Raw genomic sequence first — 27086 nt, forward strand, 5'->3', positions numbered from 1 at the left:
TTCCATACAAATTTAAGGACTATTTGTTCCAGTTCTTTGAAAAATGTCCTCGGTATTTTGATCGGGATAGCATTGAAAGTGTAGATTGCTCTGGGTAGTATGGACATTTTAACTATGTTAATTCTTCCAATCCATGAGCATGGAATATTTTTCCATCTTTTTATGTCTTCCTCAATATCTTTCAAAAGTGATCTATAGTTTCTAGGATATAGGTCCTTTACGTCTCTGGTTAAGTTAATTCCAAGGTAACGTATGGTTTTTGGTGTTATTGTAAATGGGATGGATTCCCTAATTTCTCTTTCTTCAGTCTCGTTATTCGTGTATAGAAATGCAACTGATTTCTGGGCATTGATTTTGTATCCTGCCACCTTACTGAATTGTTCTATAACTTCTAATAGTTTGGGAGTGGATTCCTTTGGGTTTTCCATATAGAGTATCATGTCATCTGCAAAGAGAGACAGTTTGACTTCTTCTTTTGCCAATTTGGATAACTTTTATCCTTTTTGTTGTCTGATTGCTGTTGCAAGGACTTCTAGTACTATGTTGAATAATAATGGCGAGAGTGGGCATCCTTGTCATGTTCCTGATNGTTCCTGATCTTAAGGGAAAGGCTTCCAGCTTTTCCCCATTGAGAATAATGCTTGCAGTAGGCTTTTCATAGATGGCTTTTATGAGATTGAGAAATGTACCCTCTATTCCTACACTCTGAAGGGTTTTAATCAGGAAAGGATGCTGTATTTTGTCAAATGCTTTTTCTGCATCAATTGAGAGGATCATATGGTTCTTGAGTCTTTTCTTGTTGATATGATGTATCACATTGATTGATTTGCGAGTGTTGAACCATGCTTGCATCCCAGGTATGAATCCCACTTGGTCATGATGGATAATCCTTTTAATGTACTGTTGGATTCTATTAGCAAGGATCTTGTTGAGGATTTTGGCATCCATATTCATTAGAGAAATCGGTCTGTAATTCTCCTTTTTGAGGGGGTCTTTGCCTGGTTTGGGGATCAAGGTAATATTAGCCTCATAGAATGAGTTTGGTAGCTTTCCTTCTGTTTCTATTTTTTGAAATAGCTTTAGGAGAATAAGTATTATTTCTTCTTTGAATGTTTGGTTGAATTCCCCAGGAAAACCATCCGGTCCTGGAGTTTTGTTTTTTGGAAGGTTTTTTATCGCTGTTTCAATCTCTTCATAATTAATTGGCCTGTTCAAAAAATCAATTTCTTCCTGTTTCAGTCTTGGTAGTTTATAGGTTTCCAGGAACTCCTCCATCTCTTCCAGATTGCTTAATTTATTGGCATAAAGCTATTGATAAAAGTTTCTAATAATCCTTCCAATTTCATTGTTGTTGGTTTTGACCTCTCCNTCGTGACCTCTCCCTTTTCAGTCATAATTTTAATAATCTCAGTCCTTTCTCTTTGTTTTTGGACAAGTTTTGCCAGTGGTCTATCAATTTTATGGATTCTCTCAAAGAACCAGCTTCTAGTCCTGTTGATCTGCTCTACTGTGGTTCTGGTCTCTAATTCATTGATTTCTGCTCTAATCTTGATCAGCTGCTTTCTCGTGCATGGATTAGGCCTGTCCCTCTGTTGCTTTTCCAGCTTCTTTAGTTGAGAATACAAAAACTGCATTTTAGATTTTTCTATTCTTTTGAGTGAGGCTTGGATGGCTATGTATTTTCCCCTTAGGACTGCCTTTGCAGTATCCCATAGGTTTTGGACCGTTGTGTATTCATTCTCGTTGGTCTCCATAAATTGTTTAATTTGTTTTTTGATTTCCTGGTTTATCGAGTCATTCTTGAGCAGGATGGTTCTTAGCCTCCAAGTGTTTGAGTTTCTTCCAGGTTTTTCCTTGTGGTTGAGTTCCAATTTCAGAGCGTTGTGGTCTGAGAATATGCAGGGGATAATTTCAATCTTTTGGTATTGGCTGAGACCTGTTTTGTGTCCCAGAACATGGTCTATTCTTGAGAATGTCCCACGGGCATTAGAATAGAATGAGTATTCTTTGGTTCTGGGGTGTAGTGTTCTATATATATCTATGAGGTCCAACTCGTCGAGTATGGCATTCAAAGCCTTTGATTCTTTGCTTAGTTTTTGCCAGGGTGTTCTGTCTATTTCTGATAGTGGGGTGTTGAGGTCCCCTACTATTACTGTGTTCTTATCTATATGTCTCTTTATTTTGGTTAAGAGTTGGCTTGTGTATCTTGCTGCTCCCCTGTTGGGGGCATATATATTAATAATTGTCATATCCACGTGTTGGACACATCTTTTAAGAATAATATAGTGCCCTTCTGTATCTCTAACTATAGTCTTTAGTTTAAAATCCAATCTGTCTAATATGAGAATTGCTACTCCAGCTTTCTTTTGAGGTCCATTTGCGTGGAAGATGGTACTCCATCCCCTTACTCTAAGTCTGAATGCATCTTTGGGTTCAAAATGAGTCTCTTGTAGACAGCAAATGGATGGGTCATGTCTTTTTATCCAATCTGCAACCCTGTGGCGTTTTATGGGAGAGTTTAAGCCATTTAGATTGATAGAGATTATTGACAGATATGATTTTAATGATGCCATTTCTCTTTAAAGTCTTTGTATCGGTTGTGACTTGCTGCTCTGTATCACTCTTGGGGCCTTNCTATCACTCTTGGGGGCTTTTTACTTTTATAGAACCCTCCTTAATATCCCCTGTAGGGCTAGTTTCGTGGTTACAAAATTGGTCAATGACTACATATCATCTTGACCATTGTTACTCTGAATTCCATTTCTGATAATTTGGTTATATCCATATCCATTAGTTCTGTGGCAGAGGCCACAGACTCATTGTCTTTTCTTTGCTGGGGGGGATTTCTCCTTCTCGTCATTCTGATGAGGAGAGGTTGCGGGGTTGTCCAGAGCCCAAATTATTGACCAGGACCCAGGCAGTGTGCACTTTTTATAGGGATCTTAGGGATGTGGGCTTCTTGATTTTTCAGCCTGCCTTCTGGGGGAGGGGCCTGCTGCACTGATACTCAGGCAACCCCATTTGGGTAGAGTCTCCGTGTCCCCTGCGAGGGAGGATGGGGATGGGCACACTGTGAGCCAGTCTTTCCAGGCTCTTGTTCTCTGGTGGCTTTCCCTGGCGGTTTGCTGTGCCTCTTCTGAGAGTCAGAGCAGCAGTGGCCGACAGCCTCTGTCTCAGAACAGAGGGATCGTGGACCGTTCTCCACTGACGTTCTGACCACTTTATTACTGTTGGTGCTGCTCAACCCTGCAGAGTCCCTGGATGTGCGCCCACCACCCGGTGTCCCAGCCCTCACTTCCAGGGCTGGCGCGTCTCTGTCCTTTGTGTTTCTAACACCGCCAGCCGCCAGCCGCCCCCGCGCTCTCCAGAGCTCCCGGTCTCAGTCTGGTTCCAGTGAGCGCAGCGGAGCTCCGTTTCAGTCTGGTCCCGCGTTCCCGGCTCATGGTCTCAGTGTGCCCTCTTGCGGGTGCCATCCACGAATCCGCCTGCTCCTCTGTGCAGGTAGCTACCACTTCCTGGCGCCCAAACAGGGTGGCTCCCTCCCCGTTCCATGTATCTTCCGATATCTGTGTGCCGTTTCACGGCTCCCCACTTCATACCTCTATACTCAATGCTGGAGATGTTCATTGGTAGAGATCCAGATGTATCTTCCTGCATCTCAGGCTGATTCCATGGATGTTCAGGCTGGTCTGGTACCTATCCAGCTCGACTCAGGGGACCGGCTGAAAAAGGGGTCCCCTACTCCTACATTGTCTTAACTCCTACCCCTTCTGAAGGTGCAATCCAATTGTCCAATTTTATACATTTTATTTTGTTTTTGTTGCAAGTAACAGGCTATGACTAAATTTTAGTATCCAGAAGTTAGCTGGCTATTTCAATATTTCAACCTAATAATATTGTGTGTATGCTTTGGGCTTCCCTTAATTTTTCCTTCTGGGCATGTTGAGTTGCCATAATGCCAATTATTACTTCCTCACTATTTAATATTTGTCTTGTTGTCACTAGTTGGTATACAAAATATATTCTTTGTCATGCTTTATTTTGGGAGGCTTCATTAAATAATAGTGAATGAGGAGTAAACAAAAACCCTAATATATCTCCCAGGATATACAGAACATTTTTATTAAGAAAAATTTCAAAACATTCATAGATGTCGGTAATCACCAGAATCTTCTGAAATATCTCCTTATACAAATGAAGTCTTTAAGGAGGGAAAAATTTGTATTTCTAAAATCTAATGAGTATTTAATTAATTTTACCCTGCCTGTCCCAAAAAAGAATTTCAAGAGACTTAGAATATATAAAACATGACGGACAATATATCATAAAATAAAAGTAGGACTAAAAATTTTAAAAACCAAAGGTGTGAAGAAAAGAACACAAAATAAGTTTTAAGCTGCATAAAATAACACCAATATAACAAGTAAACATGATCTACAAATAATTTTTAAATGTCAATTACATGGTTAGTAATATCCATGAAATAAAAGTGAATCAGTTGATTTTAATTCTAAATTTGCTTAGAATTTCTCCTGAGAATACTGGTAAGGATATACCATGTGAAGTCATGAACACTATTCTCAACAATATAAGGCTTTCATCAACTCATTTTCACCTGATTTTTAGCTTTTTAAATTTAAAACACTTTTTTTGGGGGGTCTTCAGAAATTCACAACTGAATCTCCATTTTCCAAAGATCTAATTTCTAGTTCAGTGGATAGTCTGCTAAGGTACTGCAAGAGTATTAATGCTATTCATGTGATTTATAAGAAATCAGAACCTGAGATTAAATTATGTAACTTTTTAAAAAACCCTACCATTTAAAAAATTAAGGTGATTACATTAGAATATGAATAAAATCCCATTAGCAATCATTCACTGATTTCTTTAAGTGTATAATTAAATATATAATTCTATTTTTTCAAATAAGTACACATTTTACGTGAAAAATCGACCTTATTTTCAGTAAAGAGTTGTGAGCCTTTATTTCTTCCAATCAATAACTATTTGTTAAATTTTATCACATGTCAGATATTTTGCTGGGCACTGAGGATCCAGTGGTATGAGGGCACCTGAATCAGTGAATGTTAATATAATGCTTTCATGAAACATTTTTGGATGTCCGATCAATCAATGAATGAACTCTCTGGTTTAGCTATTGCTGCTGTGGTCTAATAGTTTGGCAATATGTAAGCAAAATTACAGTAGTGATAAAATAATACACAGATCTCTTATGTTGTTAATGAGAAAGAAACTCAGCACTGCTCTGGTATTAATTTAACATTTGCATTTGACATTCCAAGTGTGGAGGGGAAGCTTCTTATCGTAAAGTTCCACCAGTAGCGGGTATAAGAAGCTGCTGTTTTATTTTTTTCTATTTTAACAGAGTCAGAGTAATGGTAGGGTTTGATATAGTAGTTTAAATTTCGAAGAATCATCTTCAAAGTTATCAAATAACTCACTTGGATGAGAACACAAAGAATGAACCAAAAGCCAGGAATTTTTGCTAAGAGGCTGTCAATCCCTTCAAAGATTAGAATCTCGGGCCTCTTTCAAAGGTTTCTTTCTAGTCTTAAAGTGTCACTTTATTTGAATATCACCATGTCACAATCTCTAATAGCAATATAGAAATCACAAACAAACATTTGTATATCCTAGCAACCTTATCTGAAAATACAGGGAAATTGTGTGTGGGCCTGTGAAAGAGGAGGGTAGAAAGGAGGAGGGAGAATATGAGAATAACAGAAAAGGAGCAGGGATAGGAGAATCAAACTTCTTGATTAAGTTGAGCAATTAATTTGGTCGAACATATTGAGGTCTAAATATGTGTTACTGGATTAACCCGAACATACTGATTGATTATTTCAGGGACGTACACACAGACTGACGTGTGGCACTCTACACCCTTGTGTCCACAGCATACATTTTGGCAGTCTCTGTCCGAGGGGCTACGTATGACTTGGCCATGGAAATGGTTGCTGCTGAATAGGCTTTCCTCATGGAATATGGATAATTCCTCTCAGGTCCAACATCTGTTGGAAAGAGAAAAATGTGATAAAAAATAATTAATTAGGACTCAGTAAGCTTTGGGGAGAAAATGTCATTTTACACATTCTACGCATAAAGAGGCAAGAATATAAATATTCTAAGAAGGAATCATCTAAGAAGAACCCTAGAAGATAATTGAAGATTTTCACCAGAAAGTTACTTTTCGATTTAAAACTTAGGTAATTTCCTTTTCTTTCTTTCTCTCTCTTTCTTTCTTCCTCAATCTCTCTCTCTCTCTCCTCTTTCTCTCTTTCTTACTGATGAAGAGATGGAATCTCTTGCTTTTTAACTGATATTTTTAAAAACCCAATAGTAACACATCACATTTTTTAACAACAAATATTTGACTTGGCTCTGAGTCTACTTCTCCATTTAACTCTAGATATAAATTTAGTAGATTGGATGAAGTTACGTAAGATTATGAACACATTGAAATCATCATTTTCTATATTTAGATATTGGATATAGCTATAGCTGTGGGTCTGTTATTTTTTTTTCACGCAATATACCACTAACCACGTAATAAGGCTTGAATATTGCAAATCAGTTGTCCTTGAATAACAGAAATTTTTAAAATGTCATTTTTTATAATAGGTAGGGTTCAAGTACACAACATTATTTTGTGCTGGTGAGATCTGTTTCCACCCAGCTGGGAGGATTGATACTAGAGGCAAGTAAGTATGCTATTTTATTTTGTTCTTACCTTTGAAGAGGTATAAGCAGCATGTCAGGACAGCACCAGCCAAAAAGCAACCCAGAGACCCAGCCATTCCAAGCCAACAAGACCAACCAAATTTATATTGGATGCCAAGAAATATATTGTGCAGAACCAGAGAAGAACGTTCCACATAAACATCAACAGCATACCACACTGAACCAATGATTCCTGGCACACCTGAAAGAAAGAAAAATTGCTAAAAATAATGCAGGCCTTTCCAAATTTAAATTCAAGGAGATCTGACTGCTACCCAAAATGCATGGCATCATTTAGAAGGATAATAACGATGCTGTGGATTCATGGACAAATCAAATTTTGGATATCTCTTCTATGTCTTCCTTTTGCTTTCTATTTTGTATTTCTTCTAAACCATATATCAGTTTATACATAAAGAGAAATACAAAGATTAAACAACGCAGTGTTCCTCTGTTTGTATAAACTTAAAATGATCATTGTGGTTTTGTTTAATTTCCCTCTTTCCAATGTTCTCTTAAGTGCAGTGTAAAACAAAATATGAAAAGCAAAAGAAAAAAAGAAAGAACACAAAATTGAAGACAAATAATATACAGCGTATGTTCATTCTCTATTGGTTTTTTAATTAAAAGTATATATCTTTAAGAATATTCTTTTGCTCCTCTGACCCACCACCTAGACCCACAATTAAAACTATGTAAGCTACATAATCAACACCCATAAGGAAACTATGCTTTTGAAATCAATAATTTTAGTGTGTTGTGGTCAAAAACAAATAACTGGAATAAAAAATGTCTTTATTTTAAAATAAATTCTTATCTACAACCCCCACATTATGTAAGAATGAACTAAGAAAATTGCGTTCCTTTTTTTTTTTTTAAGATTTTATTTATTTGACAGAGAGAGAGAGAGAGACAGGAAGAGAGGGAACCCAAGCAGGGGGAGTGGGAGAGGGAGAAGCAGGTTTTCCACTGAGCAGGGAGCCCAATTCAGGGCTTGAACCCAGGACACTGGGATCATGACCTGAGCCTAAGGCAGACCGTTAACTACTGAGCCGCCCAGGCACCCCAGAAATTGTGCTCCTTTTAAACAAAATTTAATCCCCCAAATTAGTCTGACAATTGGACTGGCTTGAAATGATGCCACTAGAGTTTTCTCACTTTAAAGGTATAAATTGCATGTCATTGCTTAGAAGCAAGGAAAAAAGGTGAGCGACTATGGGACAAAAGGCTATGTGAAAATGGAAAAAGAAGAAGAAGAAAGAAAATGGTGTTCACCATTTCATTGCATTCTTTTCCCAATTGTTTAATACAAGAAGTTTAAGAAGGACCAGATCATGAACATATCACCTTCAGATAATGGTTTAAATTACCACATTTTCTACAGTATTGTAACCTACAAGTTTAAGATGGAAATTCCTTTATGAAACTTTATATATATATATATATGTATATATATACACATATATATACACACACATAAATACATATATATGAAATATGTATATATTTCATTTCATATCATATGAAAATAGTATGCCATAAATATTTATATGTAACATATGTATGGCATTAGTATCTTATACATAAAATTAGTTTTTTATACATAATACACATGGCATACTAATTTCAAATGATGGTTCCAAGCCTTTGGTCATCTCCAGAAGTTTAATTTTGTCATTTCTTCACCCATTCCTGTAGGGATTTCTTTTCATCAATTTGTTATTTCTTTGTTTTTGTTTTTGTTTTAACTTAGTTTGTTTTGTTTTTTTATTAAAAAACGATGTATTTAGTGACATTGTAAAGAGTATTCTGGAGCAAAATTATATAGCATTAAATGATGTTTAAATTTGTTAAATACACATTGTTACATACAAAACTATGTTATCACTAGGCTGGACATGGGAATAAATGCCTTAAAAAGGAAAACTTATTAAATTCTTGTGACTTTTTAATACAACCTAAGGATCACCAGGCCTTGACTCAATGTGTGTGTAAAACTTCAGGGAGGCCCCAGTTTTGACTGCGTGACAGGCTAGGCTCTCTGCTATGGCCTTACTCTACCCACACTGGGTCTTCACAACAGCAATTCAGAGTAGATATGATTACTAGGGCTTCACCTTACTTTGCAGATCAAGAAAAGACGAGCAGTTAAATAACTGGCATAAGCTCACACATCCCATGTATATATCTTCAAGTATTTATTTTTACTTTTTATTTTTTTAAGTAAACTCTACCACCACCATGGGGCTCCAACTCACCACTCCAAGATCAACAACTCATGCTTTACTGACTGAGCCAGCGAGGTGCCCCTCCAAGCATTTTTAGTTCCAAAATCCCTATCCATTCATCTTGCACTGCCTGGTGAGGTTCCCATTTATATTTGCTTTGCTAACATTTGGCTGCTACCATAAAAAAATGATGGTTTCCTCTCTGAGGGATGGGCCCATTTATTTTCAATCTTCCTTCACTTTGATTTCTTCGACAGTGTATCTTCTCCCAGCTTGCATTAAGATCCTAAGAAGACATCATGTTGTGACAGAAGAAGACTAAAGTGAATTTAATGACAGACCTGCGTGAAATATCACTTTTGCTCTTTCATCAGTAAACACTATGTAAAGTGCTTCTTGACTGTTTATTAGTCATGCTTGATTTATTAGCCTTCAGGACTCCATTTACTCATCTGCTTAGTAAGTAGAGATATAATCTGCTTATTGCTACATATATGATCAAATGGCCTGGCACATGAGAAAAGTCTAACATAGGACTTGGCACAATTTAGTTAATTGCTAAAAAGAATTTGGTTTGGGACTTACTTTAGGATTTAACATCAGAAATAATCAAAAAATAAATCATTTGAAAATTTTAAAGCGTTATGTAACTTTTTAAATGGTTAAAAAGTAGTTTGGGGTGCCTGGGTGGCTCAGTCGTTAAGTGTCTGCCTTCGGCTCAAAGCGTGATCCCAGCATTCTGGGATCGAGCCCCATGTCAGGCTCCTCCAAGCCTGCTTCTTCCTCTCCCACTCCCCCTGCTTGTGTTCCCTCTCTCACTGGCTGTCTCTATCTCTGTCAAATAAATAAATAAAATCTTTAAAAAAAAAAAAGTAGTTTGAGGACTTCGANTTGTGTTCCCTCTCTCACTGGCTGTCTCTATCTCTGTCAAATAAATAAATAAAATCTTTAAAAAAAAAAGTAGTTTGAGGACTTCGATTGCTTTGGGATATCAACAAAAATTATCTTATTACACAGCTAAAGAAAGTAGGGTTGGTGGATGAGCTCTTTACTCTTTCATTCTAGAAAAACAGGTTACATATGTTCCTAAAATGAACTGCATGGCAATAAGCACCGTTCTCCTTCATCTTAAGACCATAGATGAGCATCTCTACCCCGATCACTAGTACAGAGAGTACCTGCTATTAGTAATACTGTTCCGGCAACAAAGCAGATGCGGACTTTGATGTATGGCTCATCAGGGAGGAATTTCACACAGTCGAGACCAAGAAGCAGTGTGATAAATCCAAATCCAGCTAGAATATCTGCAGTAATCATCAATGCTCGAGTTACCACCAGCTTCACTGGAAGATCAGGGCATGTGGTTACATTGTGATCAGAAGAAGGAAACATGTTAGAGCACACAGGTGCACCCAAAAACAGATAATCACATGCATAAATACATGCCCACTTCAGGAATTAGACTTCAAGTTTGCATGAACATAGAATGTTTTCATAAAATGCAAGAATATCATAGATTATGGATCTTATTATTTGTTTAAGCGCTGATTATTACTTAGTCTTGCTGGTCCCCTAGCTAAATGCCTGGCATGGAGTGTGGACTAAGCAACTATTTCCTTGTTTCCTGTTTCNATTATTACTTAGTCTTGCTGGTCCCCTAGCTAAATGCCTGGCATGGAGTGTGGACTAAGCAACTATTTCCTTATTTGTTTCCTGTTTTGGAATGAGTCTTATTAACAAGTATTATAGGTAAATAATAAATTGAAAGTAGAGTATTCTGCATAAGTTACCCCAAAAAATATTTAAGAAATTACTGATCACTGCATTTGTTTGAAGTTCTATTGAAAAATATACTTTTAATAAATGGTTAAAATTTGGTATAGGGGAGCAGGATAAAACACTTCAAGAAGTCACTTGCCAATTCAGGTTGGTGGGAGCCATCAGCAGGTTTTTAGAAGGAGAAGGAGCTGCTGTTATTTAGTAGAAGACTGTATCTAGAACCCAGATCATATTCTTTTTCATTGCTTCTGGTGGTGACCCTTCTTGGCCAACATTCAAGATCAATCCTTTAACCTTGCACTGTCAGCTGAGCAAAACTGAAAACTCTAGCCACATGAGAATATCCAGGGTAGAAGATCCAGGGAAGAGGATATCAATGGAAACAGAATGGAATAATAGCAGTCATCGTCTGCAATGGAAGCATCCTCAACTGTGAAACCTCTTGAGCTGTGAATCCTAGGTACAGTAAATCAAAAATAGGAAAATTTTGGGCACCCGAGTGGCTCAGTCAGTTAAGCATCTACTTTTGGCTCAGATCATGATCCCAGGGTCCCGGGATCAAGTCCCACATTGGGCTCCCTACTCAGTGGGGAGTCTGCTTCTCCCTCTCCCTGTTGTTTGTGATCTCTCCCTCTCACACGCTCTCTCTCTCTCTCAAATAAATAAATAAAATCTTAAAAAAATAAATTAAAAAATAAAAATAGGAAAGATCTGTCACAAATGGAGGGTTAATTACCAAATGTCAAAGCTACTACTATTTTAGCCACTAGAGGAGTGATACAACTTATTCTTTTGATGGTACATTAATTATGGTTTATTTTCATAGTGATTGCAGTTTCCTTGCATTTTAATTTTTCCTCAATGGTGAGATAAATTTAGGGCTTATTTAGTAATAGGTTGCTTATAAAATGTGGCCACTTTATTTAAAATAAAAAATACTTTTATGATCCATCTAAGAGAGGAAATCAATGCATAAAATCAGCTTCTACCTGATTTTTTTTTTTTTTTAAGTAGGCTCCACACCCAGCAAGGAGCCCATCATGGGGCTTGAACTCACAACCCTGAGATCAAGACCTGAGCTGAAATCAAGAGTCGGCCGCTTAACTGACTGAGCCACCCAGAAGCCCCAACATCTACCTGATTAATAGATTAATATTTAAGGTCTTAAAATGTGGCATTATTTAAAAAAAAAAAAACTAGACTTAAATTTCTAATTTAGGCCAAATCAAAAGCCTTTTTTTCTCAAAATTCAGGAAAGAGAAAAATATTAATTAAGTGATATCAGTTTTTATATTTCAACAATATTGAACCTCAAATATTATATATACAAGTGGGTCTCCTACTCAGCACCCCAAGCCAAGCAGTCTCACACTTTGGAATGCTTTCCTTAAATATTGTTAATTCCCCTTTTGGAACCTGGGTCCAACAAGGCCAGGATTGCCATCTGAATGGGATGCCCTAAAATCAGGGCCCCAATTTTCTCCTCTCTAACACTTGATCCCACACAGAGTGTGATTTCTTTATTTTTTTAAAGATTTATTTATTTATTAGAGAGAGGGAGAGAGAGGGAGAGAACAGGGAGGGGCAGGAGGAGAGAGCAGCTTAGCAGACTCCTTGCTGAGCTCAGAGTCTGATATGAGGTTCAATCCCAAGACCCTGAGATCAAAACCTGAGCCAAAGCCAGGAGTCCAACCCTTTAACTGACTGCACCACCCAAAGGCCCCAGAGTGTGATTTCTGATGCTCAGTGGAACTCGCAGACTCATGCCTATGGTGTCATCCAATCAGCTCCATGGCCAGTCCAGTTCCAAGAGGGCAGCTTTGTAGGCAGATGGCTAATGCTAACCGGCCCAAATTTCTTCCTGGGAATTTCTTTCTGGGAATTGTCTGAGATTGGGCTGCTAGAATAATGTTAAATACTCTGATTTGGGGATGGGGTACTCAAGGGTCCTGAAAAAAATTGGTTCTGTAGACCCCAGGTCTACAGAACAATGGAAAAGGTTATCTAATTGTAATTCTATAAAAGATACCAAAAACTAAAAATAAAATCTCACAGGTAATATCTTAACTTAGAGGGTATAGTTATGTTATTTTCTTAGAATACATTTTCATTTTTGTTGTCGCTAAGCATATGATAGAATTTTTTAAATAAAAGTGATTAATCTTCAGGATATGATTTGAAATTAATAGGTAAGAATATATTTAAAAAGGTAAGATAGTATAGGCAAATGATTAAAAAAATATTAAAATATAAACAGCAAGTTTTCTTTGTGCAGAAGCTTATGAGTGATTTTCTGTTATTCTTGCATAAATGCACATAACAATATTTAGAAGTTTGAAATAGTTTATCTTTTTTTTTTTTGTCTTGCTCTCACCATAGCACTACATTTCTAGAATAGTCTAGTGTCCACATACACTTACATTCTTATTGACCAAATCATGCTTCTTTGTAGGTAAAATTAGGTTAGCTCAAGGAGGGAAAAAGAGAAAGAATTAAGAAGCCTTAAAAAAAATGAAATATGGGTCTTAGGAATTAGGTTAAAGAACACTCAAATCCTGAATAGCAGAAAAAAATATTTTCCATCACTGCTCCTTTTAAGTGCTTATCCCTGGACTGAAATAGACATTCAGGGGAAAGGTCACATACCGAAGTTTTGCTTGTCATTTATCTTGAGAAAAGAAGTTGCCATTCCCTACTATCCCCCATCCTCTACTTTGAAGGAAACCACAACCAATGAGCTTTAACAACAGCACCAGTATTTCTTAGCATGATTGGACCTTCTAAATAAATAAATAATGTTATGGAGAAAAACTGAATCAATGATAACATTTTTAAATCTGTGAAATCTCTCTATCTCATTGAAACGTGGGCCTTGCTAACACATGATTAAAATATAAAGCTAAAGGTCAGGAAGATGAAGGAGCTGGTTTTACCATACCTGTTAACCATGTGTCATCACATATACTGATTTTTTTTCATTCCCTGATCTCTGTCTGTGTGTTTCTCTTTACTTATCTATCCTCATGTCTGTTTTTCTGTCTCTCTGTCTCTGCCTTTCTACTTCACCTTCTCTCTTACTCAGGAAATGTCCTGTTCAATTCCTGAAAACTTCCTATTTGACTTAAGTCACGGCTAAAAGACATCTCTGAAATACTTTTCATCTAATCTGTGGATTCTAATCCTCAAATCGCAGCAACCTGAAGAATTCCTTTCAATTTAAAAAGTGTTTACTTTAAATCTACTCCTTGTAAAATGCTCTGCCAGGCCCTTTGGGGGAGCAGAGAAGAATAAGTTAATATTTTTACCCTAAAGGAATGTATAAATCCACGGAAAAAGATAAAATATGCTCTAAATGTTTCAATTCGTATTTCTGAAATAAACTATATTTTTAATCGAAACATCTAAAATTAGACAGAATTGTACTACAGACTGTGGAAAACAAAAATACACAATGGAAACCCAAGTTTAGTGTTGGTTAGTACCCCCTGCCTGGCAAGGGTTGTCTAAGGCATACTTACGGGGGTGTTCGGCAAGTATAGAATCGTACTCATCACAGGTGCGGATCCCATCAAAAGCATTCGTGACACACTCCCACCAGAGGCCTCGGCATTTTGTGCTCACCTAGATGTTGGGGAAGACAACGTGTGAAACAACTCACGCAGACACACTTCAGCTTCCCTGAATCAAAGGAAGATCTTGGCTGTTGTGTGTTTGATAGTAAAGTACAGTGGTTGCAAGCGTGATCGGAATTTCATTTACAACAAACAACAATGTGTTTTAGAGTATTTTCCCTTAAGCATTCACAGCTAAAGGCTTTCCCCACTGGGAAATGAAATCACTTCCTGATGGGGGAGGGGAGCGGAGCAAGAGGAGTGGTGCCCAACATAGATAAAATCACAATTACATATATGCAAATGTCTGTGGCTGGTTCCATCATGGAGTCTTAGTTTTACGGGGAGACAATTCATTTGACTTTCCTGTGCTGACATTTGTTCATTAAAAAATCAAAATAAAAAAAATTTAAAAAATCAATCTAACAATGGATGCTAACTGTTGACATCCTGAGTCTGTTAAGAATGTACATTAATTTTTGCTCACCATAAACACTGCGTTCCATGAAGAAAGGTGTTATTATATATGGAGTTCATAAATTTACAATAATTGCCCAAAAAAGCTATACCTAAAGAAAACAATACATCAAATATGAAGACTCACACAACTTCTTTGTCCTTGCTCCACTGACACACTACAAATGTTCAAGCTATGAGATGGATGCAAACAAATTAAGCATTAACTTCATACAATCTGACAGCTTTAACCACTTTTACTTAGAAACTCTGTGCAGATGATTCTGTGTCCACCTCGAGCTAAAAGTTACCAGTGCCCTGAGCCTTTCCCTACTTTACCTACAAGCCGCTAGTCACAATAGATTTCTTAAAATTGTAAACATGCCAATGGAAAATAGTTTCAAATATTCCTGACAACGCTCATGCATATGGAACAGAGCTAATACGATTGTTTGTCTTGATTCAATTACAGATTCACATTACCTGGGAATTCTGGGAATAGTTTAGTAAAATTTAACCAAGAATTATCTTGGAAAATAAAAACTTAAAATGTTTCCTTAAAGAAAGAATGAAGAACAAAGTGGAAAGAGAAATGCAAAAGCAGGGAGATCATAACTGGTGTGAAGAAGGAAGGAAGCAACATAAAACACTTTGATCTGCAAAAGCAAACCATATCAGGGAATATTTGTGCTTTGAAACTCTGCTCCGTGTTCTGCCTTGAAGCTGTGTTGTGAGCCAAATAAAATTTCACTGTGTACCACTCCACCGCAAACTTCAGTGTTGTGCTTCTATTATCACTTTATATGTAAACTACTCTTGATTGGTAATAATTTAAAAATCTACGTCAAGTCTAGACTATGGAGCAGTTACTGCTTAAGTATATTATGATCTCATTAATTTGTTAAAGGATCCTGTGAGATATCAGTTATTATTAGCTATTTTACAAATAAGGAAAATGAGGCACAGGAAAGGTAAGTGATAACCCCAAGAAAGCATAGTTAATAAGTGGAGGAGATGGGACTCAAATACAGCAGTCTGTGTATTTGCTCTTAAGCACTGCAGTATACTTAAAAACCCGTTTAAAAAAATTCCAAACGCATTTCAGGCTTGCACTGGATATTGAAAGACAGCTTTGAGTGAAGTGTTAAGCCCTGACTTTAATATCAGTCTGTGGCTACTATTGTACAAAACCTCACTTCGGCTTACTCTTCCTAAGATTAAATCTGAAGGGATGTTTTGGAATTTGGGAATATTATCTGCCTAAGGAAACACAGGGACCAAAAATTTAACAAAGAAGGTCTACCTTGTGAAATTTAACATATCAATTTTTAAAGAAGGATGTGAATATCTCAAGTTAGATATGCATGCAAGTTAAGCAACTGTTAAAAAAGTATAGACTTTAAGTCTCAGTTGATGCTAATTAGGTGTGTTGTATCCTTGGGCAAGATCTTACCTTTTTTTGAGCCTTGGTTTTCTTATTTGTATAAAGGAGATGGTGCTAAGATAGTTATAAGAATTAAAAATTACACATAGTATAAATGATTTGTTCATAAGTGATCTTAGTAAAGTTCTTCAATATTTTAACAACCTGAATAGTGACTGTGTTCAACATTACTAACTTACGGTAATATAAGAGAAGAAAGGTAGATATAATAGGGTTGAATGATGACCCCTCCCCCCCGAGAAAGATGTCCATGTCCTAAGCCCCAGAAACTATGGATGTGACCCTCGTTGGAAAAAGGGGTTTACATATGCAGTGAAGGTGAGGATCTTGAGATAAGGAGATCATCTCAGATGACCGGGGTGGGCCCCAAATCTAATGACAGGTGTCTTGATGAGGGACACATAGAGCAGGAGGCAATGTGACCACGGAGGCAAAGATTAAAGTGATGTGGCCATAAATCCAAGAATGCTAAGAGCCCCCAGAAGCTGGAAGAGGCAAGGATGGATTCTCCCCTAGAGCCTTCAGAAGGAGTGAGGCCCTGTCCACACCTTGATTTCAAACCTCTGGCCTTCAGAACTTGGAGAGAATAAATTTCTCTTGTGTGAAGCCACCAAATTGTGGTAATTTGTTACAGCAGCCCTAGGAAACAAATACGGTACAGATGATGGGTAGGGAACGATTATACCATAATAGAAAACAGGCCTTCTCATAGCTTATTGCTCTTCGGTCTCTCAATTAACAGGAACATACTGCATCCAGTTTATTCCAACTTGAGCCAGGTTATGTGGATTTGAAGTCACTGCTCTACAGTCAGACAGCGACTACCCACAGTTCCTGCTGTCTAACAGCCAGTAAAACAAGTCAATCAACCCATGGTGGTGTTTCTCGTTATATATGAGCTTATTTAGAAAGGAACCTGAGATATATATATACGAGAATACTCAATTTACACTAAAAAAAATTTTTTTTTAAAAAGAGTCTTGGCAAAATAATCCAGCAGTGGTGTCATTTTCAAGGCTATTGATCATTTACCTGCAATGACCATATTTAGAAAAGCAATGAGCTCATTAGAGGAAACAAAGAATCCAATTTCATTAGGTATTAATGCTCAGGGGCACACTATGAGATTGCTTAGTATTCACCCTTGGTTAAGGTACGTGAGAATAGTGGCTGTAATTAACTAAACTTCTGTGTTAATATAGCACTTACTGGAGACACCCTTAAAGGTGCCTTTGTGCACAAAAGACAAGGTTAAAAGATTTTATGTTATTTATCATATTTAGGAAAGATCCTTCTTGTCTGTAATATATAATCTTCACTTACTTATCCATGTGTTATACAACGGCTTATTAAGAACTTCTTAGAAGGCAAGTAAATCTAAATTCTTAAAAGTTTTAAGACAAGGTTCTGTTTAAAAAGCACACTGAGGCTTAAAATATTGTGGTTAACCTTTCTTAAAGGGCAAAAATGCAGAATGTTAACTAATAATTCTTATCTTAGAGGGTCATTCAAAATAGAAGATTCCAAATTTAAGCTTACTCTTTTAACATGCAATTTATACATTAATAAGTATAATGTTACGAGACTAATTTCTACATTATTTCAATGAGTATCTATGAATCCTGAAGTGAGGGGCAGGTTATCTCCTTAATGGGGAGACCTCAGTTCATCCAAGATGTAACAATAAAAGTACAGGTCACAAACACGAGGCCAGCATAAATCTCTTAATGTTAATTAATTGCAATAGTAAAATGTAGAGATCTTACAGAACAGTCCAGATTTCTGGCTTCTGTTGGAAACGTGGTCCTTTTGACCACCTGGACTCCTCAGTCCTATGTAACAACAATTAGTACCAGCAGCGAGGGGCTGCTCCTATGAGGTGGGGCTTGTGTGTACAGGTTCCTCACCCCCTTACCCAGTGTGCCTCTCTCATGGATGTTGACTACCCGGTTCCTAACAGCGTGTAACTTTTCTGCTCCTGGGGTATAATAATGAGAATACATCCCTCTGCCTTCAAATTGTCAAATTTCTAGAGCTAGAAATTTCTAGAACTTCCATGAAGTTCTCCCAGTTTTTCCAGCAGGAGTTAATTTCTTCTTAAATCATACCATAATTTGTCCATATTCTATAGTATTGACAATATTGCGTTATTATTTTTATGTGAATTTATGTACATCTCTCTCCCACATCTGTCATCATCTTTCAAACTTTATTCATTTAGTGTCTGTCATGAGTTAGGCAACAGACTAACGGAATGCTGGGGATACAGCAGGGACCAAGACGGGTATGGCACCTTGTTTCAAAGAGCTTATAGACCCTCCTGCTTGGAAGATAATAGATGCTCAATAGATGTTTATTGAGAAAAATAAAAGTAGGTCAATTTTTCAAATCCATATACGTTAACTCTCATTTGAACTCTGGCTGATACGCTGTATGTATAGTCAATGCTTAATATGTGCTTTTGACTTGACTGAATAGACAAAACAGCTGAATCCAGGAGTCGAAGAACTACTACTTAGACTACAGGGTTTATACTAGTTTGCTGTCAGCCTGGACCCTATCTACTCAAGCAGCTCCGGAAAGTGTTTACCATAGGACTCCGGATGAGCAGCATACCATTCAGAAAAAGCTTTAGGAATCTGTATGGACCATGACTCTTCCCCCATTGAATTTATAGTATCCTAAATTAGTTCCTTAATCCCGGGATTTCTTATTCTGGTCCCTTTAACAGCCTTCCATTAAGGCTTCTCTACACTAGTCTTTGCCAATGTTTCTCTCCTTAACCGCTGCGGAAATATTTACAAGCAGCAACACACACTTTTGCCTACTTGTCTTGTTTCCTGTGATTCTGGATGTGTTTGTCTTGCCTCCAAGTATTTTATCTATCTTTTGAGAATTAGAGAAACTTAAAAATGTTTAACTGATTGGCATTTATTTTTCTCCAGCTACGTGGGAGAAATATATATATATATATGCAAACACACACACACACACACACACACACACACACACACACACACGGCTTAGTAAGTATTTATTGTGGGCTAACCACTATCGAATAAGGTTTTTCTTTGCCAATATGCATTAGGTTATAAATGCANTCCCTTTAACAGCCTTCCATTAAGGCTTCTCTACACTAGTCTTTGCCAATGTTTCTCTCCTTAACCGCTGCGGAAATATTTACAAGCAGCAACACACACTTTTGCCTACTTGTCTTGTTTCCTGTGATTCTGGATGTGTTTGTCTTGCCTCCAAGTATTTTATCTATCTTTTGAGAATTAGAGAAACTTAAAAATGTTTAACTGATTGGCATTTATTTTTCTCCAGCTACGTGGGAGAAATATATATATATATATATGCAAACACACACACACACACACACACACACACACGGCTTAGTAAATATTTATTGTGGGCTAACCACTATCGAATAAGGTTTTTCTTTGCCAATATGCATTAGGTTATAAATGCGTATGCAGTGGGATGTGTGTGTAAATATAATACATATAGGAGGAAGTATGCATAAACCAAAGAACAGTAGAATAAGTCATGAAGATATATTATTTTAAAAACTACCTTGCATCCATGTACTAGAGGAATTTATATTTTTCACATACCTGTGTCATTCCTGTACTAATAATGCACTTGAACACTGAAGATGAAACTTACCTCTTCCTAGTATTTAATTAAATATATTTATTAAGATGCAGAAGTTTTAATAATACTACAGTAAGTAGCATGTTTTACCACCAAGACTTGAAACAATTTCAATTTTAACATGAAAGGCATTCGAAGTTTTATACTATGATTCTGAACATTTATTTGAATATTTTGTATTATTTTTCTTACTATACCGGGTCTAAAAGAACACAAAACAGGTATTTATAATGATAAGGAAGCAAGATTAAAATAAGCATAATGTATGTTACCTTTCCTTTCCTCTCCATTCAGGTGCCATGATTTTATTTGCTAACCTACATTTGGTTTAGTTCTGCCTCCTTATTTGCGGAGGACTGGCTAAAGGTGTAAATGGCAAGAATGAGATAATGCATACATGTAGGTAAAATGTAATTTTTGTAGCCTGTATGGTTATACGACCTAATTAATATATTTGAACTATCTAAATATTTCAATTTCAACATTTATTGTTCAATTGCTGAAGCACACGTTTAATCATTTTAGAACGCTTATGAGAGCATGGGTTTCACAACTTTGCGATGACTGCTGCATTAGTTGTGACAGATCACAATGTACATTGAGTGAATGGTAATAAAATATTCACTCACTATTTTCTCTCTCCTTTTCTTCATTTCTGTCTTTATTTGAAGCACCACGTAGAAAAGCTTCATTCTCTGGGCCAGAATACACTCCTCACCAACCTTATTATACATTCCAGGGAATTAGATTTTTATTCCTATCTTATTAAAAAGAGGAATCAAACCCATATCTTGAAAAAGTTTTAATTGTAGTAAGATAAAAAAAATCTTGCCTAGAAAATGTGGTGGTCTCCCTACAGAGATACTTCTCATTTATGGCTCAGGGTGTGATTTCCAAAGATCACTTCACGTTATATTTCATTCATTTATTCATTCTTTTCATAACTATGCCAAGTATCTTAATATGTGCACAATCAATTCATGTGAAACACAAGTTCTCATGATTTGGAAGTTGGTGCTAGGTGCAGTAGGAGATCATGAAACGAGCAAGAGAATATTTGTAGCCGCCAGTGTCTGCTGAAGGAGTTCCCAATGAGTTGAAAAGTAAAACTAGTATATAAAAAATCAGAGTACATGCTAGGTATAATAATTTTTATATTTATTTTGCGTCTGAAAGAACTACAGAGTCATTAGTGTAATTAGAAATCCCAGGCGAGAACCTGGTTATGGGGATAAAATAAATCCAAATATAAGAAGCTTTCATTTGAGGTAATAAAATTTTAATCGTAATAGTGTTTGGTATATAGCAAGTTCTCAGTAAATAATTAACACAAGATTAACTGAAAACGGATTCATCTTGTGAAAACATACTTTCCTTCTGATAATTGAAAGACCAGCAACTTAGTGAAGAAACTACTTTTTTATTTCAGTGTGGATAATGAAGAACTACATATCTTCTAATTCAGTTAACATATTAACAATTTTATGAATTCACAATGTATTTTTCTTTTTAAAATGTACTCAATGGGTAACTTACGCTATTTTGTCTCTGTTGTCTGCCTTATTCCCTGGTTAGACAAGAAGGGAGCAGTCATAAGTATAACAATGGGCAAACCACAGCTCAGAGAAGTAAACAAAATTTCTCCAAGAGAATCAATAGCGAAAACAGGAATAGAACTTAAATCTCATATCTCTCCCTTCAGTGAACATTATACAAAATGTCACCTCCTCTTCCAGAACAAAAACAAAACAATAAACTGCAAATAGACAATAATATATCTCTTGTTTATTGACTGATTTATATTTGCCTGGTACTGTGGTAAATGCTTTAGATACACAAGCTCATTTAATCCTCACAAGACACTTACAGTGTGCATATTATTATTTTTTACAGAAGAGGAAATGTGCTTTATAGCAATTCAAATGTCTGCAATTTAAATGCATACAGGTATTGCCTGGCGGTGTGGGATTTAATCTCAGGTCCTCAAAGTCAAGTCCAACCTGTAAAGTTCCTCACTATAAAGTGTTCTTTCCTGCCCCCCTTGATATGCTGGATCATAATCTAAATGAGGAAAACGTAGTGGGATGGTCCAGGGACATTGCTGCTTGGTGACTCTTGTATAGAGACTAGTTTCCCTCCATTTAACTTCTTGGGGCAGTAACTCTACCATTCCTCCAATTGCCTAAAAGCAGGAAAGTGGATTTCAGCCTCGACTTCTCCCCGGAATCAGCTCTTTTCTCCACTTGCAGTTATCAATCCTATTGATTGTAGTTCCTTAGAGCTTCTCATATCTTCACACATCTCGCTATGCTTGCTGCCTCAGTGGTCCAGATCACCATCGCTTCCTTTCTGTTCTATGGCAAAGACCTCCCAATTAGTCTCCCTACACTTCATTTTACCCATTTTAACCATTCCCCACAAGTAGCCAGAATAATCGATCTTTGTGAAACACATGTATTTGCTTGTTTTCAGTGAAGTGCCTTTCCCTACTGAGTAAGATCTAGATTTTATGGAAACACAAAGACTTTGATGACCAAGCTCCTATATTCTCCTCCCTACATTGGAAATTCTTACTGTGCTGAGACAGTCCAAAGCCACAAATATGGCTCTCATACCTGGATATCTGTGCATACTCTTTCCTGTGCTTGGGACACTTTCTACTTCTCCCTCACCCACCTATTCTTCAAGTCCTAGTTTAGGTGTTTCTTCTTCTGGATTGGCGTATGAAGGTAGTCATTATCTGAGATTGGGCAAACTGGCCACTCGGAGTTCTGTGCTGTGATGCCACTTGTCACACCATACTGTAACTATCTGTTTACTTGTCTGTCTCCCCCAGCAGCCTGGGGGTAACCTAAGCTAGATCCAAGTCGCATCTTCCTTCCTAACCTGTACCCACCGCCGCACTGGGTGGACAGAGGTATCAAACAGTATTTGTGGAATGAAGGGAGATAGAAAGAAAAGAAAAAAAGGGAGAGAGAAAGGGAAGGAAACAGAGATGAAGGAAAAAATGAATGGAAAGAAAAAGAATAAGTAAGGAGAGGAAGAGCATAAGGGATAGAAGAGAGAGGAAAGGAGACAGGAAAAAAGGAGGGAGGAGGAAGGGGAAAAAAGAGCATGAAGGGAAGGACAGAAAGAAGAAATAAGTAAGGAGACAAGAAGAATGGGAGAAAGGAAGGATGGGCATATGAAGTTACAGAGAAATGGAGAATGTGCGCACTGGATTCCTTAGCCGAAGTTTCGGGGGGAAGCTGTAGACACCATCGGTCCTTCAGTGACTGGCCATGTCTCTGGGATTACAGACAGTCATAGTCAAGGAGTCCTGGTGTTATTAAAGAATGTGGGAAGGACTGGGAAGGACCTTAACACAACGCAGTTTACTTTGTCTTACAGTTGAAGAAATTGAGCTGAGGACTGAGCCGAATCTTGCTCAGTGAAGACTGGTAAGATGCAAACCCGGGCTGGAATAACCTTAAAGCCCAAGTTCTGTCTGCCATGTGGGTCTTCCCAGGGACACAGAGAAATCAGTAATGAAGGAGCAGGAGGAGGGCTCAAGGCCCCTGCTTCCCGGTTTGGGGCTGTGTACAGCGCCATTCCTGGGCCGTTTCTTTTTTTCCTAACGTTTTTACTTCATGAAAAGAACTTCCCTCTTCAAGGGAGGTCTGAGGAAGGCAAAATGTCATTTTATACTATTTTGAGTATTCTGTAGTAAGACAAAAGAATATTTGAGCTCTTTCTGCCTCGTGGCCCTGGTTATTCACCTCGTTCGTCTAACAAGCCCTGAGCTTTTTCTTGTTCTTTACTTTTGCCTTGTGTCCTCTGGTCTGCAAGCCCCTACTGCCATTTCTACCTTTTGAAATCCTTTGCGTCTTTTTGGGTGCTTTGCTCAAATGCCTTTTCCTCCCCGAGGCCTGCTTCAATGCCCCCAACGGGAAATAATCATTCTGTCTTCTTTGCTCCAATGGTATATTGTTCATTGCATCCTCAAATATGAACTGGCCTATGCCTTTCATTATAGTTTCATGTGTGTATCTTTCTTCCTCACTGAATGTCCACTCCTGGAAGGCAGGACCCACTCTGGCTTGATCTCTGCCTCCCCTGGTAGGACCAGCGCAGTACCTTTTATATGCCACACATTTTGTATTCGTTACTTTGAATTGAAATGTAGAATCTGTTTTCCAACTCTGACGCCTACATCACCCAGAAGATTAGCTAATGCAGCTAAAAATTCATAATACTCCTTTGTGTTTAAATACTCCACAGGTAGGTTTTCTTTTTCTTTTTTTCCTAAAGATTTCATTCATTTGACAGAGAGAGACGCAGCGAGAAAGGGAACACAAGCAGGGGGAGTGGGAGAGGGAGAAGCAGGCTTCTCGTTGAGCAGGGAGCCCGACACGGGGCTCAATCCCAAGACCCTGGGATCAGGCCCTGGGCCAAAGGTAGATGCTTAACGAGCCACCCAGTCACCCCCACAGGTAGGTTTTTCTAAAGCACTTTTGTTATGTCAACTTTTGTCCAACATTTGTATAAAGCGATAATAGGGACCAAAGATGATAATCTATAAGGAAGGAAGCAAGGAGAGAGAACAGTTGAGTTGAGAATGTGAGTATCAGAACTCCCAAATTTGTGAATAATTGTGTGCCTTTATATATTGGCCAATTGAAGGAGCAATTATTACAAGAGATCCCCGTCCCTTTAAAAATATTGATAAATGAAGAGATTGTTGGAGAGAAGAGGCCTCATTTGTTTCAGGGTTTTTGTTTTAATAGTGGAGACTTCTTGGGAAATGTTTGTGTAATACATTTCAAGTATGAGAAATAAGAAAGAAGCTAAGAAATACTAACTCTTGTCCAAGGTTAGCAAAGATTTACTTGAGGTGAATAACCTGGGCTGCTCATTCCATTCATTTTAACTAGCTGCATTCTTGCACAGGACAGATGGCAAATTGGTTGGATACTGAAATCAAAGCAAGAAGGCACTTTAAATGCCAGCACTCTCAATCTCTCTCAGCAAGGTCTGACCCTTTCTAAACTTCCATTTCTTATTAAGTGAAGTTAGTAATGCTGTCAGCTTGAGCAGAAAGAGTTTTAAATTGTTTTAGAAAATGTTTTAACAGTGCTTTTAGATGAGATTTTGCATATTTGTAAAAAAATACTTTTGAGTGTGCTCGAGTCCAACATATTTCTAAATTAATCTCCTGCTACTGCAATCCAGATTCCGGGGAGCTAATGGCAGAGGACATTTGTATCTGTGCTTTTCTCTGAGCACTGTTCAAAGGGCATTCTGTTTCTCATTCACCACTTATATGTACAGCCAGATAAAATACATCACTGGACTCGCATATAGCAGACATCCTCTGCAGTGTTTCAGTTCTATCACAATTTTCAGAAACATAATTTTCTGGCTCTAAAGAAGTATTTATAATGAACTCTGTTGGTTTTGAAATGCCATGTAGAAGCCAGAGGAAAATTAAAAGCAATAATAATAATAATAATAATAAAAGCAAAAACAGTACACATCAAAATAGAAAGATAATTACTTTCTGTTTCTAACTCTAACTTGAGAGTCTAATAAATAAAATTAGGAGAAAAAATATATAAACTAGCTCTTAGGTATCTTTCCTAAACTTCACAGAGGTGACATTATAGCATTTGTTAGAAGGAATTGTTCCCCTCAGGATGTACATAAGAGAGCAGACTGGGTTGCTATATAGTCTTTGAGTTCCTGATACATTGTTTCTTTTTCTTACCTACACTTTCTGAAGCCTTACTAATGAACAGTAGCTGATTTTGAAGATTAGATTTTTACTCAGTTCTACCTCTCTCAGATTCCTCTAGCCACAGGAAATTATTGCAAACTTCAAAATTGCTTCTTTCTGAGCTTCTCCAGTAAGAAAAATAAAATGCTTCAAATGTGAACCACTCACTCATTTCTTACATAACAGTTGGCTCCCAAGAGCAGTTTATTTTTGAGAGGGTTTTGTAAATCCATATCTGTCCCCGGTACTTTGAGACCCACTGGAAAGACTTGTTCTCCCTCAGAGTACTTGTTCCTACTTGGAAACTTCTTAAAATAACATTTTTTTTCTTGCATAGTAATTGGGTAAGTTTGATATACCTTGAGTTTGATTACTCAATTTCTTACACTATCACTTCTTAAGAGAGGCTCTCATGCTACTCATATGCCATCATCAAGATTAGAAAGTGTTTGGTTGTGAGAAAGGATGTCCCTGGAATGTTATTCAATTTAGTATATGCAGTGGTGGGAGAAGTGAGTTTCTGGAGGTCTCAGTGACAGGGAGTACGTGACTACCCTTGTGTGAATTCATCTTGATGAAAACAGAGGGATTATTCAGTTACCTCATCTATAAAATGGGATAACAACAATACCTACCTCATAGATTAGCTGTGATGACTACATGAGCTAATAAGGTAAGACTCAGTAAGTAGTAAGGAAGGAGTAAATCTGTCCATGTTGGCTGTTACTCCTTTCATCAGTCTTGGTAAGTGTCCTGAGACAGTGGGGCTAACAGAAAATTTGGACAGGCTTGGGTCAGAAAAAGAAGGTGCTGACTTCTTACCTCCAGGGAATCGTCAGCATTCACCATCCAACAGTCTGTCCAGGTGGCCACAACCAAGAACCCAGTAGAGAAAAAGGCCAAGAAGCAGGCGGCGTACTGAAGAAGATCCCTCATTGTAGCGAGCAGCCCGTCTGGAAGGGACACATGGGCGGCTGCCAGCCCCCGGCCCACTCAGGTGGCTGCAACGCTGTCAGGCTTCTGAGCTTCTGCCACCTGGGGATGTGAACACACCGACCTTTTACTTGTCTCACACCCCACCGCAGACGTCTTAAGTTGTGGTCAGAGTCATGCGAACAGGCTGTGACCCACAGAGGGGTCCTGGAGGTCATTATCCAAAGCACCCAGCCTCCAATCAGATGCCAGGGCAGGGAAAGGGCTGAGTGTGTTTGGGGTGGGAGAGAAAAGGAGCCCTGGTAACGTTTTCTGCCCTGACTGTGGGCTGATGGGAGAGGATGGTCACCCGAGGCACATGCTGGGGCCAAGATGGAGAGAAGGAAGAAGGGTCACACCCCGCGCTGACGCCTGTAAGCTGATCTTTCTTAGGCCCTCCAGGCCAAGTGAGCTATTCTCCTCCCCCCTCCGCAAGGAGGCTC

At 37.9% G+C, this 27086-nt stretch overlaps 1 protein-coding gene across 1 annotated transcript; it reads right to left on the reverse strand.

Moving 5' to 3' along the window:
- Positions 1-5898: 5898 nt before the first annotated feature.
- Positions 5899-26822, reverse strand: CLDN16 (claudin 16). Its single transcript, XM_002922829.3, is given in 6 exon segments — positions 5899-6032; positions 6752-6943; positions 10148-10312; positions 14267-14369; positions 26494-26738; positions 26741-26822. Coding segments are annotated over 6 exon segments (921 nt in total).
- Between the last annotated feature and the right edge of the window lie 264 nt (positions 26823-27086).

Source organism: Ailuropoda melanoleuca, chromosome 1, assembly GCF_002007445.2.
Source record: "Ailuropoda melanoleuca isolate Jingjing chromosome 1, ASM200744v2, whole genome shotgun sequence".
NCBI lineage: Eukaryota > Metazoa > Chordata > Mammalia > Carnivora > Ursidae > Ailuropoda > Ailuropoda melanoleuca.